At 45.2% G+C, this 18,328-nt stretch overlaps 2 protein-coding genes across 2 annotated transcripts in view; one reads left to right on the top strand and one right to left on the bottom strand.

Annotated features, from left to right (window-relative positions):
• Positions 1-18,328, top strand: part of ANAPC15 (anaphase promoting complex subunit 15) — a 93,015-nt gene that overhangs the window by 65,798 nt on the left and 8,889 nt on the right. The window lies entirely within an intron of this gene.
• Positions 2,651-6,616, bottom strand: LOC307109851 (folate receptor alpha-like; the record flags this gene model as incomplete). Its single annotated transcript, XM_079788813.1, is given in 5 exon segments — positions 2,651-2,709; positions 2,712-2,930; positions 3,057-3,192; positions 3,319-3,507; positions 6,455-6,616. Coding segments are annotated over 5 exon segments (765 nt in total).

Below are 18,328 nucleotides of genomic sequence, written 5' to 3'. Positions count from 1 at the left end.
CCACATCCTGGTCAACATTTGGTTTGGGCAGTCTTATTTATCACAGTCTCTCTAGTGGGTATGAAGTGGTATATTATTGTGGTTTAATTTGCATTTCCCTAATGATTAATGATGTTGAGCATCTTTTGGTGTGTTTATTAGCCATTCATGACCGTTCTTTGATGGATTGTTTATTCATTTCTTTTGCTCATTATTTGCCCGGGTTGTTTGTTTTCTTATTATTGAGTTGTAAGCATTCTTTGCATAGTATGGATACAAATCCTTTATCAGACTTGTGTTTGGCAAATATTTCCTCCAGTCTGTTACTTGGCTTTTTATTTTCTTCATGATGTCTAATTTATCTGTCCTCTCTGAAGTGGTTTCTGCTTTTGGTCCAAAAAAGAAATAACAGATGGGTGCCTAGGAAGAGATGTATTTTAAGGAATTTAGCATCTGGCTTCAATCTAAGAAAGCTTTGCCTAACAGGGGTCTAGAAAATGTTCTTCTGTTTTCTTCTAAAATGTTTATTGTTTTAGCTGTTACATTTGGGTCTATGATCCATTTTGAGTTGATTTTGTGTATGGCATGAGTTGTAGGTCATAGTTCATCTTTTTGTATGTGGGTAATAAATTATCCCAGCACATTGTCAAACAGACAGTCATTTCCCCCAATGAATTGGCTGAGCAACTTTCTCAAAATTCAATTAAATATAGCTTGGCTGGGTTGCTAAATTGGTTGGAGAATTGTCCCCAAAACCAAAAGGTTCGATTCCTGGTCAGGGCACATACCTAGGTTGCGGGTTCAATACCTGGCCGGGAGGTAGATAACTGATCTCTCTCTCTCTCTCTCTCTCTCTCTCTCTCTCTCTCTCTCTCTTTCTCTCTCTTTCTCTCTCCCCCCATCCCTTCCTCTCTCTAAAAATCAATAAACATACATCCTCAGGTGAGATTTAAAAATAATCAATTAAGTATAAATATAAGAATTTATTTCTGGCTTTCAATTCTGTTCCTATTGTATGTTAATGTACATATCTATCCTTATGCCTGGACTACTCCTCTAGGATATCTTGATATGGAAAATTATTACTCCATTCCACAACCTAATGATTCCTAAGAATGAGGATGACAGCTACATAAGTGGGGTATTTTTATAAATACTAGTCTGAACGAACAGCATAATAGGCCTTTGATAAGGTATATTGGATTGAGGTGATTCTAATCTTAAATTTCACTAATTCTAATACATCTATAAACAAGTCATCTTTGTAAACAGTGCCACTAGTACTGTAGAGAATCTGGTCTATTGATTGGCCTGTTCAACCAATAGGGTTGTAGCCAGTGGATTGCTTCATTTTTCATGCTGATATAGTTCTTTTCATAGCTTCAAAGAGTTGATCTTTCTCCTCTTTACCAGGACCAGAATGAAAAAATACATCTGTAACCATGACCACGCCAGAAATATACTAACCATAGCATAACAGTCTTTGTAGTAGGTCTGTTGACAAACATTCTGATTCCCCTCTCCTTCCAGGCACATGTAGGATTGTACTTCCCTGGCCTCCTTGAAGTTAGTCATGGTCATAAGTTGAACTGGCCAATAAAATAAGTGATGGGTGGAAGTTTTAATAGCCGGTATGGAATTCACCAAGTTTGCTATTCCTGTCTCATAAAAGTGTGTAACCAGATGGGGCCTCCATCAACCTGCCTTGCTGAGTGCCTAGCAGTATCCCCCTGACAACCCACATTAATCACTGTAGCTTGAGCAAGATATGCCAGTAAATGTTAGTTGTGTTAAGCCACTGAGATCTCAGGGATGGTACTGGAACATAACCCAGCTTATCACAACTGCTACAAACTATACTTAATGTGAGATCAATGCCCACATATCTGTCAAATCATTGGTTTGGAACCTGTTCTAGGATTGGGATCCAGTCCTAGCTCAGCCAGGGCAACTCAGGCCCTGCTCCTCTGATCAGGTGTGGGTCCAGTATCCCTTTAAGATGCACACATTTACCCACTTCACAAGGGAAAGAGCTTGTTCTCAACAGCCAGATTGCCTGGAGTGCAAGCCCAGCTCTTATGCAGGGGATAGCTTTGACCATGTCCCTTAATTTATGGCCCGTTTTCACATATGTAAAATGCAAACCATAGTATCTACACCCTATGGGAATAAATATAAAGCATTTAGGACAATGCCTGGCAGGGAGTGTTTTGAGGGTATTACCTGTAGAGGAGTATGGCTCTTGCTGGCCCCCTTCACCTCTTCCCAGCCAGCATCCAGAACATGCTGGTCACTCCCATTCCCTCTCTTCTACTGAAGAGCTGAGCTCAGGACAGAACAGTCAACCCTGGGAGGCTTTGGTCCAATTCAAAGGACAAAGTCCTGGGCCTGACTCTACAGTGAAAAATGAAATTGAAAGCTGTGAATATGTCCTTGATTAGAATAGTTAAGTATCTGGCAAATAGCAAGTATCAGAGCTGGGAACTGACCAAGTCTCAGTCAATGGCAACAGGGAAGCAGAAGTCACATTCCTATTCAGACCCAAAAAATTTGCAAGAGACATGCAGGACAACTAGTTTATTCAAACTGTTGGACAGAGCTCCTACCATGGGAGCTGAGCTGTGGGGCTGAACTGCGTGGGGATGACCAGGTATCAGAAGGTAAAAGGAGCTCAGCTGAGCAGCAGGAGCAGCATTCGGGCCAGGCCAAGCAGGAAGGTTAGGACCCTTAGAGCTCAGCTCCATTCATGGCCTCTGCATAGAACCTGGCCACCTCCTCGTTGGGGTTGCCCTGTGCCGGGTCAAACCACATCTGGATGCAGCGGCCACTGCCTCGGCTGTAGTTGCTGACTTTGAAGGAGTGACTCCAGATTTCATTGCACAGAGCAGCAGGCGTGGGGAAGTAGAAATCAAAGCGGTGGCAGGCAGCCTTGACCGGGCACTCATTAGACCCTGTGGGAGGAGGGAAGGCCCTTAGCCATTGTGCCCAGAACTTTATCTGGTTCTGCCAACTTCTCAACTCTGTCCCTGCATATACCCATCTCACACCCCCACTCTCCCCACCCACCCGGCCCTCACCTGAGGTCCAGTTCCAGCCCTTGTGCCAGTTACTCTTGCAGGTGTAGGAGGTGCGGCAGTCTTCCCACCAGCTCTCACAGTCCTCTTTGCACAGGGGCACGTTCAGGATCCGCTCTTTGCGCCAGCTCTGGTTCACCTGGGAGGTGTCAGCAGGGGAAAAGGACTCAGGCCCAGGATTCTCGGTAGCCCAGGCCTAGAGAGCCCCAGAGCTGCAGAGGCAGGACGAAATGTCTGGGAAGCAGGCACGGGGAGGAACTCATACCTCCTGGATCCAGGGCCCCAGGTTGGGGGAGCACTCATACAGGCAGGTGTCCTGGATGAAGTGGCGCTTGCAGGCGGGCTTCATGGGGCCGCAGTGGTCCCAGTTGAATCTGTACAGGTAGGAGACGTCCTTATGGGCTTCCTGGCTGGTGTTGACAGAGCAGCAGGCGTTCTTCTTCCAGGGACTGCACTGGGTGGGGAAGACACAGGACTGAGTTCTTCCCCCAGAACAGCCATCTTCTCCATTTTCTGGCCCCAGTAGATCATCCAAAGGAAGACTCAGTGGGGAGGGTGCCTTTATGTCTGGCACTTGAAGAGCCCCCATTTGGGGTAAAGGCAATTATGATATTGGATTTTAACAGAGTAACAGTGGATGTGGGCAACCTGGAGAACCACTGACTGGAGAAGCAACTATTATTTGTATAGCTCTAAACAGTTCATAAACGTATTTCACATTTATTCAAGTTATCTATGTTACTCATTTTGCATCCAACCAGTATTAATTGAATGCTTATTATATATCAGGCACTGGGCTAGATACTAAGAATACTATAGTGAACAAAACAGATCAAATCTCTTCTCTCATGTTGTGTATGATTTTCCTTCGGAGTTGGGGGAAGCCGGAGAACAATGGAGGCCTAGAAAACAGCAGGTGCAAAGTCCCTGAGGCTTTTGTGCTTTATCCTCTCAACAATCCAGTAAAAATATCATTACTCCAAATTTTACAGAGTGTAAGTAAGCTGAACCCCTGGTAAATGGTGGGGTTAAGATTCAGGACAGGAGCCTGGTCCAGGTTGTGGTGAGGGGTGGATGTGAAGGGGGTTGGTTTGGCTGTCCTGGGGTCTGGAACCCCAGGCTCGGGGCTTCCAGATAGGTTCAGAAAGCAGTGAGGAACAGAGGGGCAATGGTCAGCACATGGGCCTGAATATTGGCCTGACTAAATGTGGGAGGCTATCCTAGAGAATTTCCTAAATTCAAGGCACATAAAATGGTAGAAGTGGTGGAGGTTTCTCTTTCAAAATCACTCTAGCCCGGCCAGTAAGGTTCAGTGGTTGACCCATGAACCAAGAAGTCACCAGTTTAATTCCCGGTCAGGGCACATACCCAGGTTGTGGGCTCGATCCCCAGTGGGGGGCATGAGGAGGCAGCCAATCAATGATGTTTCTCTCTCATTGATGTTTCTATCTCTCTCTCCCTCTCCATTCCTCTCTGTCTAAAAGTCAATAGAGAAGCATATATATATATTTTTTAAATCACTCTAGATTGGGAATCAAGAGCTGAATGATCATGGACCAATTGCTTCAACTCTCTGAGATGAACTCTAGTACCCACAGTCAAGCAAGAGGGGATATGCTATTGGCCTGGGCACTCAGGAAGAACTAAGGAAAATCCATGGGGGTGGGGCCCAACCTACTGCTTTCCAACAACCTAGCCCACACCTAGTGCACTGACACAGACCATGCTTTCAGGCCTCCCCAACCTCACCCATGTTCTTCCTCAAATGCTCCCACTCTTGGTCACCCTGGAAGACACCATGCACCTCATCCCTGACCTACCAGCTAAGGTCAGTGGTTTCTGCCTCCAAAAGAGTTAATTAATATAATGAAAAGCATTTCCTAGCTCAATGTAAGGGTTCAACAAAAATAGCTACTCCCCATATAGCCCATGCCCCTCAGAATTACAATCATTTGTCTCCTTCAAAGATCTGTGTCTGCACCATTTCTTGGCAAAGAGGAAGTACCTCAGAGAGGAAGGGAGAGGGAGAGAGAGATTGAAACATCAATGATGAGAGAGAATCATTGATCGGTTGCCTCTTGCATGTCCCCTACTGGGGATTGAGCCTGCAACCCGGGCATGTGCCCCTGACCGGAATCGAACGCTCTATCCACTGAGCCAAACCGGCTTGGGCTTCAGAGAGATCTTAAAAAGAACTTAAAAAGTTCTAAAAAATGACGTGGTGGGTACTGACTTCCGGGTGGGGAAAACGAAGTCGTTCTGGAGATGGGTGGTGGCGATGGTTGCACAGCAATGTGAATGTACTTAATGCCACTGGACTGTACACTTTGAAATGCTTAAAATGGCAAATTTTATGTTATGCATATGGGTTTCCCAAAAAAATGTATATACACACTTTGAATAATTATAAAGGCCGTGTTTGTTAAAATACATTTCCTTTTCAAAATTGAGCTATCAGCTGTTAAAGTGTGTATACATTTTTTGAGGACACCCTGTATTTCACCACGTACACACCCAAAGCAATGAAAGGTTGGAAATGACTCAGGAGTCATGGGGCTGCTGGGCTTCCTCCTCTTCACTTCAAGTCCCTGGAATGAGTCCATGCCACAGTCTTTCCCGGAGAACACCCCCAGCCCTCTAGCAACGTGAAACCTTGTGGGGAGCAGAATCGGAGACCAGAAGGAATGAAATACTGGCATCTCTCATGAGCCTGGAGTTCAACTTCAAGCTCAGATTTTCTGAACTGCTTCCAGGGGCCTTATCTATGAAACGGGGACCCTGGTCTCACCTCTCCTTTTCTGTGGTCTCTGGCCCACAAGACTTCCACTGTTTGTGCTGTCACCCTTCGACCTGTGTACATGCTGTCCTCTTCTAGGCAGCCCCTTCCTGCTTTGTCTTCCTGGAAAACTCTTACTCAGCCTCCAAGGCCAAGCACATCTGATTTGTCACTGTCTCTTCAGAACCTAATGGGGGTGGGGGACCTGGCCTGTTTGTATATATAGTGACTGTGAGAGACCAGTCTCCCCTTCTACCTTACCTCTGAGCTCTGCGCTGGCACATAATGAAGGCTGGGAAACTTACTGCCTGTCTCTCTCCTAGCCCCTGCTAATGAGTAGCCTCTCAAGTTCTACAGGTATCTGTGAGCCTATTTCTTCATTTGTTTAAGGAAAGACCATCACCCACCAACCAAGTAGGACATTTGGGCATATTCACTGATAAGATGTGAGGAAAGCACTTGGCCCATAGTAGGTTTCCCCCCACCTCCCCACCTCCTCTCCCTGGGGAGATCCTCAGTATCACCTTAGCCATACTCCTGCCTCAAAGTTGATCTTCCTATCACCCTACTTCTTCCCTTTCTGGGGTCAATCTTTTCCCCACCCTAGACCCCACCCCACCCTCACCTGGCCATGAAGCTTGTCCTCGGGGCTTGGCTTTGCCTTGTGGTGCTTGGCGTCCATGCAGACATTGAGCAGATCCGTCCTGCCCTGTTGAGTCCTGGGCAGAGCACCCCACACAGCAGTCACTGAAGCCAGAAGCAGCAACTGTGTGATCTTCCAGGCCATGTCCATCTGTTCCTGCCAGAAAGCTACGGTCAGAGATTCACAAGGCCTGAGAGGCAGCAACCATAAGAATCTTGGTCATATTTCTTGTTCCCCTCCCAAGCCCAGATCTTCTCCCCACCCAGTTTACCCCACAGAGCAGCTGAGCCAAGCAATGAGGGGCATGTAGAGGTCTAGGCCAGAGGCGGGAATTCCTCTCCCCACCCCAACCCTCAATTGAGGGCACTTCAACATTAGCTTGCTCTGGATCTCTTCTGGATTTCACCAGCCAGTATTTTGTCCACAATGGGAAATCTCTGCCAGCTTGGCAAGTCCTCTCAAATCTGCTCAAGAGAAACCACAGGGCATGGCCTGCCGATGGGGTGGGGGAGTGAAAGAAAGGGGCACCTGCCAGCCTTGGCCGCCTAGAGGCTTTTAGGTGCCCAGAGACTGCCAGTGGGGCAGACAGGGAAACTGGCCTGGGGCCAGGTGAAGGCCACTGAGTTGTTCAGTTATGGCTCATGGTCCTGGACCAGGTGCCATGGGAGTTGGAAGTAGGGCTGGGGGGCAATGTGGCAAGCCAGTGAGAGTGCAGGCCCAGTCAGCCAGACTCCAGATCCTCACATACCAACAGCCCCTCCTCCCACACAGAGGGGTCTTGGGAAGTTCCCCCAGCAGAGTCAGGCCTCGAGCTAGAAGGCCAACAGATAAGGGGCATGTGGAGGAGAGCGCTGAGCCAGAGCAGTGGGCCATGGGGAATCGGAGGAAAGTCAGCAGAGAAACCAGCCTCCCAGGAGTCCTGTGGGAAACCCAACCTTGACTCCTACCTCCCATTCGCACTTTCCCCCTCTCATCTGCCCTTACCTCTGCCCTCGGCCCACCTGGGGACGTAGAGTGGCTCATCACCTCCCCATCTCCTTTTATAAGCCCTTTCTGACTGCCTGGTCAGCCTCTCAGTCAGGGAAGGCAGGCAGGCTTTGTCTAGGCCAGTGGTCAGCAAACTCATTAGTCAACAGAGCCAAATATCAACAGTACAACGATTGAAATTTCTTTTGAGAGCCAAATTTTTTAAACTTAAACTTCTTCTAACGCCACTTCTTCAAAATAGACTCGCCCAGGCCTTGGTATTTTGTGGAAGAGCCACACTCAAGAGGCCAAAGAGCCGCATGTGGCTCTCGAGCCGCAGTTTGCGGACCACAGGTCTAGGAAATAGCTCAATTGTCTCACTAAGGGAGGGGCCAGTTAAATAAATTATGGTACATCCACCCAATGAGATTTAACTTGGAAGAAATGAATGAGAAAGCTTTTGCTGTATGCATATGGGAAGAATCACCAAGTGTACTGTTAAGTGAAAGAAGAAAGGTGCAGAAGGGTGTCTATAGGATGCAGTATTTGTTTATAATAAAGGAGGAGGGAGTCATAGTATTTTATCCAATGTAAGTCCAGAATATTACTCTTTTTGTGACATTCCTGGTTCCATATGTAACTATAGATAGTTACTGATGGTATTCTAAAATTAAACTTTTTTTTTCTAAAATTAAACTTTTTATATATTGGGGGGAAAAAAGAAGAGGAAGAACATATATTTCCTTAAGAAAATTCTGGAATGGTACAACAAATTTTTTAAGTGGTTGCTTGTGGGGAGGGCACAGATTTGGGACAAAACTTTCCTCTGTGAATCATTCTATGCTGTGTGTTGTTGTGTGTTTTTTTCCAATTACAGTTGACACTCAATATTATTTTATATTAGATTCAGGTGTACGGTATAGACATTTATATAATTAATGAAGTGAGCCCTCTGATAAGTCCAGTACCCTCCTGGCACCATACATAGTTATTATAATATTATTGAATATATTCCTCATACTTTATATCTCCATGACTATTTTGTAACTACCAATTTGTATATCTTAATCCTTCACCTCTATCACCCAGTCCCCAAACCCAACTCCCCACTGGCAACCACAACCTGTTGTCTGTATCTATGAGTCTGTTTCTGTTTTTTGTTTGTTTGTTTATTTTGTTCTTTAAATTCCACATAAAGTGAAATCATATGGTATTTGTCTTTCTGTGTCTGATTTACTTCACTTAGCATAATACCTGCAAGGTCCATTCATGTTGTCACAAATGGTAAGATTTTATTCTTTTTATGGCTATTTGGGGTCTTTTGTGGGTTCATCTAAATTTTAGAATTGTTCTAGTTCTGTGAAAAATATCATTGGTATTTTGATAGGGATTGCATTGAATCTAGATTGCTTTGGGTAGTGTGGACATTTTAACAATGTTAATTCTTTCTATTCATGGGATTCATGAGCATGGTATATGCTTCCATTTATTTGTATCTCCTTCAATTCCTTTCTTCAATGTCATAGTTTTCTGAACAGGTCTTTTATCTCCTTGGTTAATTTTATTCCTAGGTATTTTTTTTGTTGCAATTGTAAATGGGATTGTTCTGATATTTTGATAATGGTGTATAAAAGTGCAATCAATTTCTATTTTAAAAATATATTTTTATTGATTTCAGAGAAGAAAGGAGAGGGAAAGAAAGATAGAAACATCAATTATGAGAGAGAATCATTGATTGGTTGTCTCCTGCATGCCCCACACTGGGGATCGAGCCTGCAAACAAGGCATATGCCCTGATGGGGAATTGAACTGTGATCTCCTGGTTCATAGGTCAATGCTCAACCACTGAGTTATGCCCACCGGCTAGGCTGCAACCAATTTCTTTCTTTTTTTTCTTTTTTAAATATATTTTATTGATTTTTTACAGAGAGGAAAGGAGAGGGATAGAGAGTCAGAAACATCGATGGGAGAGAAACATCGATCAGCTGCCTCCTGCACACTCCCCACTGGGGATGTGCCCGAAACCAAGGTACATGCCCTTGACTGAAGTCGAACCTGGGACCCTTGAGTCCGCAGGCCGACGCTCTATCCACTGAGCCAAACCGGTTAGGGCTGCAACCAATTTCTTAATATTAATTTTGTATCCTGCTACTTTACTGACTTCAGTTATCAGGTCTAATAGTTTTTGGTGGAATCTTTAGAGTTCTCTATATATAGTATTATTTCTTTTGCAAATAATAACAGTTTTACTTCTTCCTTTCCAATTCAGATTCTTACTTTTTCTTTTTTTCCTTTTTTTGATTCTCTCTCATCGTTGATGTTTCTCTCTCTCTCCCCCCCTCTCCTTTTCTCTCTAAAATCAATAAAAATATATTGGAGGGGAGGGGTGGTAAAGACCTGCTGCTACCTGCCAGCCACTGAAAGAGCCTTAGGCACTATGCCAGTTGTGTGAGGTAGGGCCGCAGGTAGTCTACAAAGCATGTCAAACTCAAAGGCTAACACGGGCCAAATAAACAAGGTTTAAGTTTATGTAGGCCGCAAGAAAACAAAAGCTTCAATTTTCATAGAAACGTAGGTTTATTTCGATAGAGACATGCTGAATACAAAGAGCTGAAATAAATGAGTCATCATTCACATAAAATAATAGAACATTTTAATAAAAATTAATATGTTTTGCCCAAACCAGTTTGGCTCAGTGGATAGAGCGTCGGCCTGCAGACTGAAGGGTCCCAGGTTCGATTCTGGTCAAGGGCATATACCTTGGTTGCGGGCACATCCCCAGTGGGGGGTGTGCAGGAGGTGGCTGATTGATGTTTCTCTCTCATCGATGTTTCTAACTCTCTCTCCCTCTCCCTTCCTCTCTGTAAAAAATCAATAAAATACATTTTAAAAAATTAATATGTTTTCTTGAACATTAACTTACCAGACACTGAATAACTGCACAAATTAATAAGCGTAATGCAAATAAACCTATTTTTCTTGTTCTCCGAAAGCGAAATATTTCCTGTTGCGCACACCAAACAAGTCAGTACAAGACTAATGATGTGGCAATCGGCTGCTAAAATATTCGCTGCTAGTATTAGTGGAGAGAAATGGTGCACCTGCACGTAAGGCGCGTAAGGGAAATGAATGCAATAAGGCACATAAGGGAAATGAATGCAACACCATTATAGTAATCACTCATTAGCGGATATTGTAGTTCGTTATTAATAATTATGTATAACAGGATATTGTAAGAATTAAGTTACGAAATTTTTATTAAAACGTTTCTTACACACCGTTACATTGGCTAGGTTGCAAAAACATTGGTTGTGGGCCGAATGTGGGCCGTGAGTTTGACATGCTTGGTCTACAGGGTAGGGCAAATGGTATTCACCAGCTACTACAGATTCAGATTTGGCACCAGTGCTGAGCTTGAACCACACAGCAAAAGTCACAGTATACACCCAAGCATCCACCACCTGCTGGGGGCCTGGAGACCTTTGCCGTGGGGTCGGGTCTCAGGGAGTCATCAGGGTTGAACGAGCGGAGTCCACCAAGCTACTGTCGATTCAGATTTGGCCAACATAGGAAAGATGGTGCCTGCCCACTTGGCCTTGTGGGAGGAGGTCTCCAACAAGGGGACAATGGTAACCATCCCTCCAGCCCTCACCCTGAATCCACACAACTCCGTTTCTCCCTGTGTGTCTCTGGCACCCCCTGAGCTTGATCAGAACTTCTTGAGAGTTTTTTAAGAAAGATAGCTGAGCTGGCTTAGGCTGGCTACTTGCTGCCAAAATAGTCTCTGGCAGTGAGGGAGTTGGGGCAGGGTCTCAGGGAATCCTCAGGGTGGAATGCGTGGAGTTCAGATTCCGAATAGGCCATGTGGGAGGATGTCTAAACAAAGGAGAATGGCGACCGTCCCTTCAGCCCACACCCTGAAACTGCACAATTCAGTTTCTCCTTTTATGTCATTTGTACCCCCTGAGCTTGACCAGAACTCCTCGAGAGAGATAGGAACATCAATGATGAGAGATAATCGTTGATTGGCTTCCTCCTGCATGCCCCCTACTGGAGATCGAACCCACAACCCGGGCATATGCCCTTGACCGGAATCGAACCTTGGACCCTTCAGTCCGAAGGCCGACGCTCTAGCCACTGAGCCAAACCAGCTAGGGCTCCTCAAGAGTTGTGGTTTTTTAAAAAATATTTTTCATTGATTTCAGAGAGAAAGGGAGAGGAAGAGAGAGATAGAAACATCAATGATGAGAGATAATCGTTGATTGGTTGCCTCCTAAATGCCCCTCACTGGGGGTTGAGCCCGCAACCCAGGCATGTGCCCCTGACCGGAATCAAACCCGGGACCCTTCAGTCCGCAGGCTGACGGTCTATCCATTGAGCCAAACTAGCCAGGGCTCAAAAGTTTTTAAAGAAAAACTGTAGCTCAGCACTCTCCCTCTTGGAAGCACACCGCACCTTTCTTCTCTTTTCCCCCCCAGGCACATTACCTTTGCTGTCCTCTCTCCTGAGCTCCAAGGACCCTTCTTTTGCTTCTGTAACTTGTTTTCTGAGCTTACACAGCCAACTGGCTCACTTTTAACTACCTCTGTAACTTTCTAAATAAACTTTCTCTTATAATTTGGATTAAAAAACTGTCGCTCATGCCAAGGCTGGCTGCTTGCCACCAAAAGAGCCTCGGGCAGTGCAGGAGTTGGGTGGGAGGGAGTCTCAGGAAGTCCTCAGGGTGGAGCAAGTGAAGTTCACCAGGCTAATGCAGATTCAGATTTGAGAGTGTGGGAGGAGACCTCAACACAGGAACAATGGCAGTCATCTCTCCAACTCACTTTCTCTCTGTATGTCTCTGATGCCCACCTCCCCCAGAACTGCTGTCCCTCTGCCAGAGCCCAGGGTGAGTCCCGCAAGAGAGTGTCTGTGTGTGAGCCTTTAAGAGGACACCTGTGGACCTAACCGGTTTGGCTCAGTGGATAGAGCATCGGCCTGTGGACTCAAGGGTCCCAGGTTCGATTCCAGTCAAGGGCATGTACCTTGGTTGTGGGCACATCCCCAGTAGTGGGTGTGCAGGAGGCAGCTGATTGATGTTTCTCTCTCATTGATGTTTCTTTCTCTCCCTCTCCATTCTTCTGTAAAAAATCAATAAAATATATTAATAAAAAAAAAAAAAGAGGACACCTGTGTCCTAGCTGTGCAGGAGGCAACCAATCAATGATTCTCTTTCATCATTGTTTCTATCTCTCTCCCTCTCCCTTCCTCTCTGAAATCAATAAAAATATATATATTTTTTTTAAAAAAGACACCTGTGTTTCCAGGAGTCTTCTGTCTCACCCAGAAAATGGAATCTTTGCTGATTTTCACAGCCAGGTGTTTTATGGGCTCTTTTCCTGGTACTGCTCTAGGCTGGGAAGTACAATATGGGGCTGGGACCCCTCGCTCCTCAGGGGATACCTCTGCAGCTGAGACATCCTTCCCAAACACCACACCTGTGAGACCAGCCCATTTCGTATCTCTGTCCCTCTTACCAGTCTCAGCATGGCCTCTTCTTTATATCCTTAGTTATAGGACTTCTGTTCAGCTAGTCTGCAGACGGTTCTCCAGGTTGATTGTTCTATAATGTAGTTGTAATTTTGATGTGGTCATGGAAGAAGGCAAGCTCAGCATGTACCTCCTCCATTATCTTGACCAGAACTGAAACAAGCTCTTTAACTTGGTCCCAACTGCTGGCAGAATAATGCAACACACATAGGCCACTACCTGAAAGCTTATGTGGCTTAAAAGCATGTGCTCCCTCTTTATATGCTGTTTTGATTTTTGAATCATATAAATGCATGCCTTATTTAAATGTAATATACATGTATGCATATATGTATATACATATCCAGAATACTAAATAGAAAAATAAGATAGAGTGATACATCTGATTTGTTACCATTTATGTAAATTTCAATAATAAGTGTATGCACAAAACAATACTACATATCATTTATGGATGCTATTCACATGTTTGCAAAAGCATAAACATGAGGCCATCAATAGTTCTAGTTCCTTGGATAACTGCCAGAGAAATTCTGTGCATTTACAAGTATTCTATGCATTTATACTTATCCCACTTTTGTGCACAAATGATAGCATAATGTCCTACACTTTGCTTTTTTGGGTAGTTTCACTGTACATTTATGCTTTTGACAAAAGAAACAAAAAAACCTCATAAAACCAAATTATCCACCATACACACTTGAATAATATTGTCACATCTGACAGCATAATCTTCAAGTTATTTTTTTATACCTTGTACTGTCTGAAATTAATTTAAATGTTTTCTATGGCAAAAACCCTTTCATTAACCATTATAAAAATAAGTTAAGAAAAAAGTTTACTTTTTCATATTAAAAGTGCTTCATCTTTTGTCCTTATTTCTCAAATGCTATTGCACACAGTAAAATGGCTACTAAGCTAGGAAGACAAATGTTATGGCTCCTGTTTTGTTTTGTTTTTGTTTTTTATCATGTGTATTGGTATTTTCTCATTATGATTTTGGGAAAACCTCCAAGTTCTGTCATTATTTACTCAACTAGTAGAATGCCTCTCCTGGGGCAGGGCCTGTGGTTTCAGTCTGCTCTCAGCACATGGTCCTGCCACAGGTAAGTCTAAGGGCACAAAGTCAGCATCTGGTTATGAGGTGCTCACCTTGTCCCGTCTCCTCCTCAGGGCTCCATCAATGCTGAGTACTCACCATAGTCTGTCCTCCTTCCATTGTACCAGACTGTGATAATCGCTGTTGCTGGTCTTAGTATCTTCACTTCCTAAATAGGGACATGTAGCCATCTTCCTTCTCTTAGGAGTAGTTTGAAGGTATATATCCAAGTATGTTGTAGCCTCCTAAACATTAATGTGCACGATCATACTGATAGTCAGATACCAATTCGAATAATGGGTGCTTTACTTACACTGTTGTGTCTTGTAACCCTCACAGTGCACTGCAAGGTTGACATTATTATTCCCAACACACAGATGAGGAAACTGATGCTTTGGGAGTTAGGTGAATTCTCAAATAGCTAGAAAGGGGCGGAGTAGGGATTCAACCCAATTGGCTTAACTGCAAAACCCATGCTTTTTTTTCACAGTAATACTATCTCCAGATACAAGGTCTTATTTTCCTACCCTACCTCCAGGAAATTTAGCTGAGAAACCACAGCCTCTATTTACTTTTTGGAACAGACTTCGGAACGTCTCTCCCCAGAAACTTCCTGGACTGTACAATTGTATTAGTCCTGCTAATGTTTTCCTGAATAATGCAAATAAAGGAAATATGATATTGTAGAAATAAGAGTATCATCTTACCCCAGGTATACAAATCATCCATGACACAAAAAGGAAGAACATAAAATTTCCTTTGCCTTTTTTTAAGAAGCTAAGCAAAATCACAAACCAATAAATATATAAAGGCAGCCTATGCCTGGAACTATGAAGAGAGCATGTCAAGAACCAAGGGTTATGATTAATCCAAATCTGTGCAATGGGGCGGGGGGGAGGGCTGAGGGGACCCCTTTCCCATGTGTGGTGGGTTAAAGTAGGAAACAAATATTTGACTATTGAGAAGTGAGGTCTATGTCCCCTCCCCTTGAATGTAGACAGGCTCTGTGACTGTTTTGACTAACAGAATATGGTAACAAGTGGTGCTCTGCCAGTTTCCAGCTCCAGGTTTTAAGAGACTGTCATGGACTGAATGTTTGTGTCTCTCCAAAACTCCTATGTTGAAACCCTACCCCGACCCATGTGATGGCATCAGAAGCTGGGACCTTGGGAGGTGATTAGGGTTAAATGAGGTGATTAGGGCTAGATGAGATATTAGAGTCAGGAGAAAATTTGCTCTCTGCTCTCCACCAGTCAGGATATATCAAGAACTCATCAGCCTGACTAGCCTCTCTTCCCACTTTTTTATTGTTTTTGCCTTGATCAGAGTAAGGAAACCTTACCTTCAGTGAGCAATTATATGCAAACCCACCATGCAAATCAAGGCCTGGGTTGCGCACCCCTTCGGGGCTGTTTTCTAGGGGACGGGAAGAGAACCCACAGAGATTGTTTCTAGCTCATCCATCCATCCTAATCTCAGAGTCAGCCCAGAGAGGCCCCAATGACTACTGGTGGACCAGAAAGTAAATGAGGTGTCAAGTGAGCCGGAGGTAGAAGAAAACTTATATACCAGGCAAAGGTATACTCCCTCAGTCAGCCCACCCAGTGGGGCTTTCTAGCCCCCTCCAGAATCCCCTCCGCATGTGCCCAGACAATCTCCTCATTCACCCCATATCCCAGTGCCTGCTCATGGAGTCTCCTCCCACCTGGAAGGTTTCCTCTTTCCTTTCTTCTCACTGACTATATAACTCTAAAGCATCCTTCAAGACCCAGATGAAGTCTCCCCTGCTCGAGGAGGCCTTTGTCAATGTCTCCTTGCCTGCTTCTAAGGATATGCGTAATCCTTTGAGTTCAGGGCACTAGTCTTATAGTCCTACTAGAGGCCCAGTGCACAAAATTCGTGCACGGGGGGTGGGGGGGGGCGGGCGGGTTGTCCCTCAGCCCAGCCTGCACCCTCTCCAATCTGGGACCCCTCGAGGGATGTCCGACTGCTGGCTCCCAACTGCTTGCCTGCCTTCCTGATTGCCCCTAACAGCTTCTGCCTGCCAGCCTGATCACCCCTAACCACTCCCCTGCCAGCCTGATTGATGCCTAACTGCTCCCCTGCCAGCCTGTTTGCCCCTAACTGCCCTCCCCTACAGGCCTGGTCCCCCCACAACTGCTCTCCCCGGCAGGCCTGGGTCCCCCACAACTGCCCTTCCCTACAGGCCCAGTCGCCCCCAACTTCCCTCCTCTGCCGGCCTGGTCACCCCTAACTGCCCTCCCCTGCAGACTTGATCGCCCCCAACTGCCCTCCCTTGCAGACCTGGTCCCTCCCAACTGCCCTCTCCTGCTGGCCATCTTGTGGCGGCCATCTTGTGTCCACATGGGGGTAGGATCTTTGACCACATAGGGGCAGCCATCTTGTGTGTTGGAGTGATGGTCAATTTGCATATTACTCTTTTATTAGATAGGATAGAGGCCTGGTGCACGGGTGGGGGCCGGCTGGTTTGCCCTGAAGGGTGTCCCAGATCAGGGTGGGGGTTCCCTTGGGGCGTGGGACAGCCTGGGTGAGGGGCCTGTGGTGATTTGCAGGCTGGCCACACCCCCCAGCGACCCAAGCGGAGGCCCTGGTGTCTGGGATTTATTTATCTTCTATAATTGAAACTTTGTAGCCTTGAGTGGAGGCCAAGGCAGGCCAGGGCTGCAGGAGCTTGGCTTCCTCCATCACCAGGGGAAACTCAAGCCTCCTGCTCTCTCCAGTTTCGTGGCTGCCACCATTTTTGTTGGGATTTATTTATCTTCTATAATTGAAACTTTGTAGCCTTGAGTGGAGGCCTGGGCCTCCCAGGGTGTGCAGAAAGCTTGGCTTCCTCCATCGCCGGGGAAACCCAAGCTTCCTGCTCGCTCCGTAGCTGCAGCCATCTTGGTTGGGTTAATTTGCATACTCGCTCCTGATTGGCTGATGGGCGTGGCTTGTGGGTGTAACGGAGTTATTATTAATTTGCATATTACTCTTTTATTAGATAGGATTTCTCTCATGGTGCCTCCCACTAAGATGGCCACAAGCAGGCCCTGCGCTGAGCACACCACAACTCTTTCAAAGATCTATGTGCCTTTGCACATGCTATCCTCTCTTGTCTAGATTGTCCTTTCCTGGCATTATCTCCTGCAAGGTGTATATCAAAGTATTCCCTGAGGAGCCCTCCCCACATCCTCTCCCACATATTGCCTTTCTCTTCTCAATGTTCCTACTCTTCTCAGAACCTATTTCCACCATAGCATTTGTAGCATAGAGTCACATGAACTAATCATTCAATTCCATTAGACTGAAGGAAAAAAACACTCATAATGTAGAAGCATTTTTTGAGTGGCTACTCTGTGCCAGGTCCTATACGAGGTGCTGAGGAAATAGAGATGAATCAGAGACCTGCCCTCAGGGCTTAATACTTTGCGTTATGTCTTCCAAACTAGACTGGGGCTTCCAGAGGATGAAGACTCAGATCTGATTCTTCAGTGAGTCCCCATCACCAACCACAGATCATCCCATAAGAAAGCTTTGAGGCCCAGTTGGTGTGGATCAGTGACTGAGCATTAACCATGTCCAGGAGGTCGATTCCTGGACAGGGCACATGCTTGGGTTACAGGCTTGATCCCCAGTAGGGGGCATGCAGGTGGCAGCCAATCTATGTTGATGTTTCTCTCTCATTGAAGTTTCTATCACTCTCTTTCCCTTCCTCTCTCTCTAATAATAATAATAACAATTATTATTATTATTAAAGAAAGCTTTGTGAGTAAAAGATGACTTTTTTGCCCAGCCAGTGTGGTTCAGTGGTTTAGTGTCACCCTGTGAACCAGGAGGTCACCATTCAGTTCCCAGTCAAGGCACATGCCTGGGTTGCGACTGAACAATAAATCTCTCTCATCATTGATGTTTTTTATCTCTCTCTCCCTCTCCCTTCCTCTCTGAAATCAATAAAAATATATTAAATAAAAGATTGACATTTTTTTAGTTGTAGCTTCAGCTAGGACAAGTTACTTCACTTTCTCATATGCTAACTGGGGACATGATTCCCAGGGCTGGAATGAGAATAAGAGGAAACTATTAATGCCAAAGCTCTTTGGAGATCACATATCCTGTCGTATGCATGAAAGATAGTGACAGTCCCCTGCATTCCCTGCCAAGGTCTGCCATACTCCTCAAGAATTGTGGAAGCAGCTCTCACTAGCATTGAATTCACATCAGTCAATTCTGGCCCTTCCTGAATTTTTGAGAAATTTCTG

Source organism: Cnephaeus nilssonii (assembly GCF_951640355.1).
Source record: "Cnephaeus nilssonii genome assembly, chromosome: 13".
NCBI classification, from domain to species: domain Eukaryota; kingdom Metazoa; phylum Chordata; class Mammalia; order Chiroptera; family Vespertilionidae; genus Cnephaeus; species Cnephaeus nilssonii.
The sequence above is the reverse complement of the archived record's forward strand: the minus strand, read 5'-3'. Positions and strand labels throughout refer to the sequence as shown.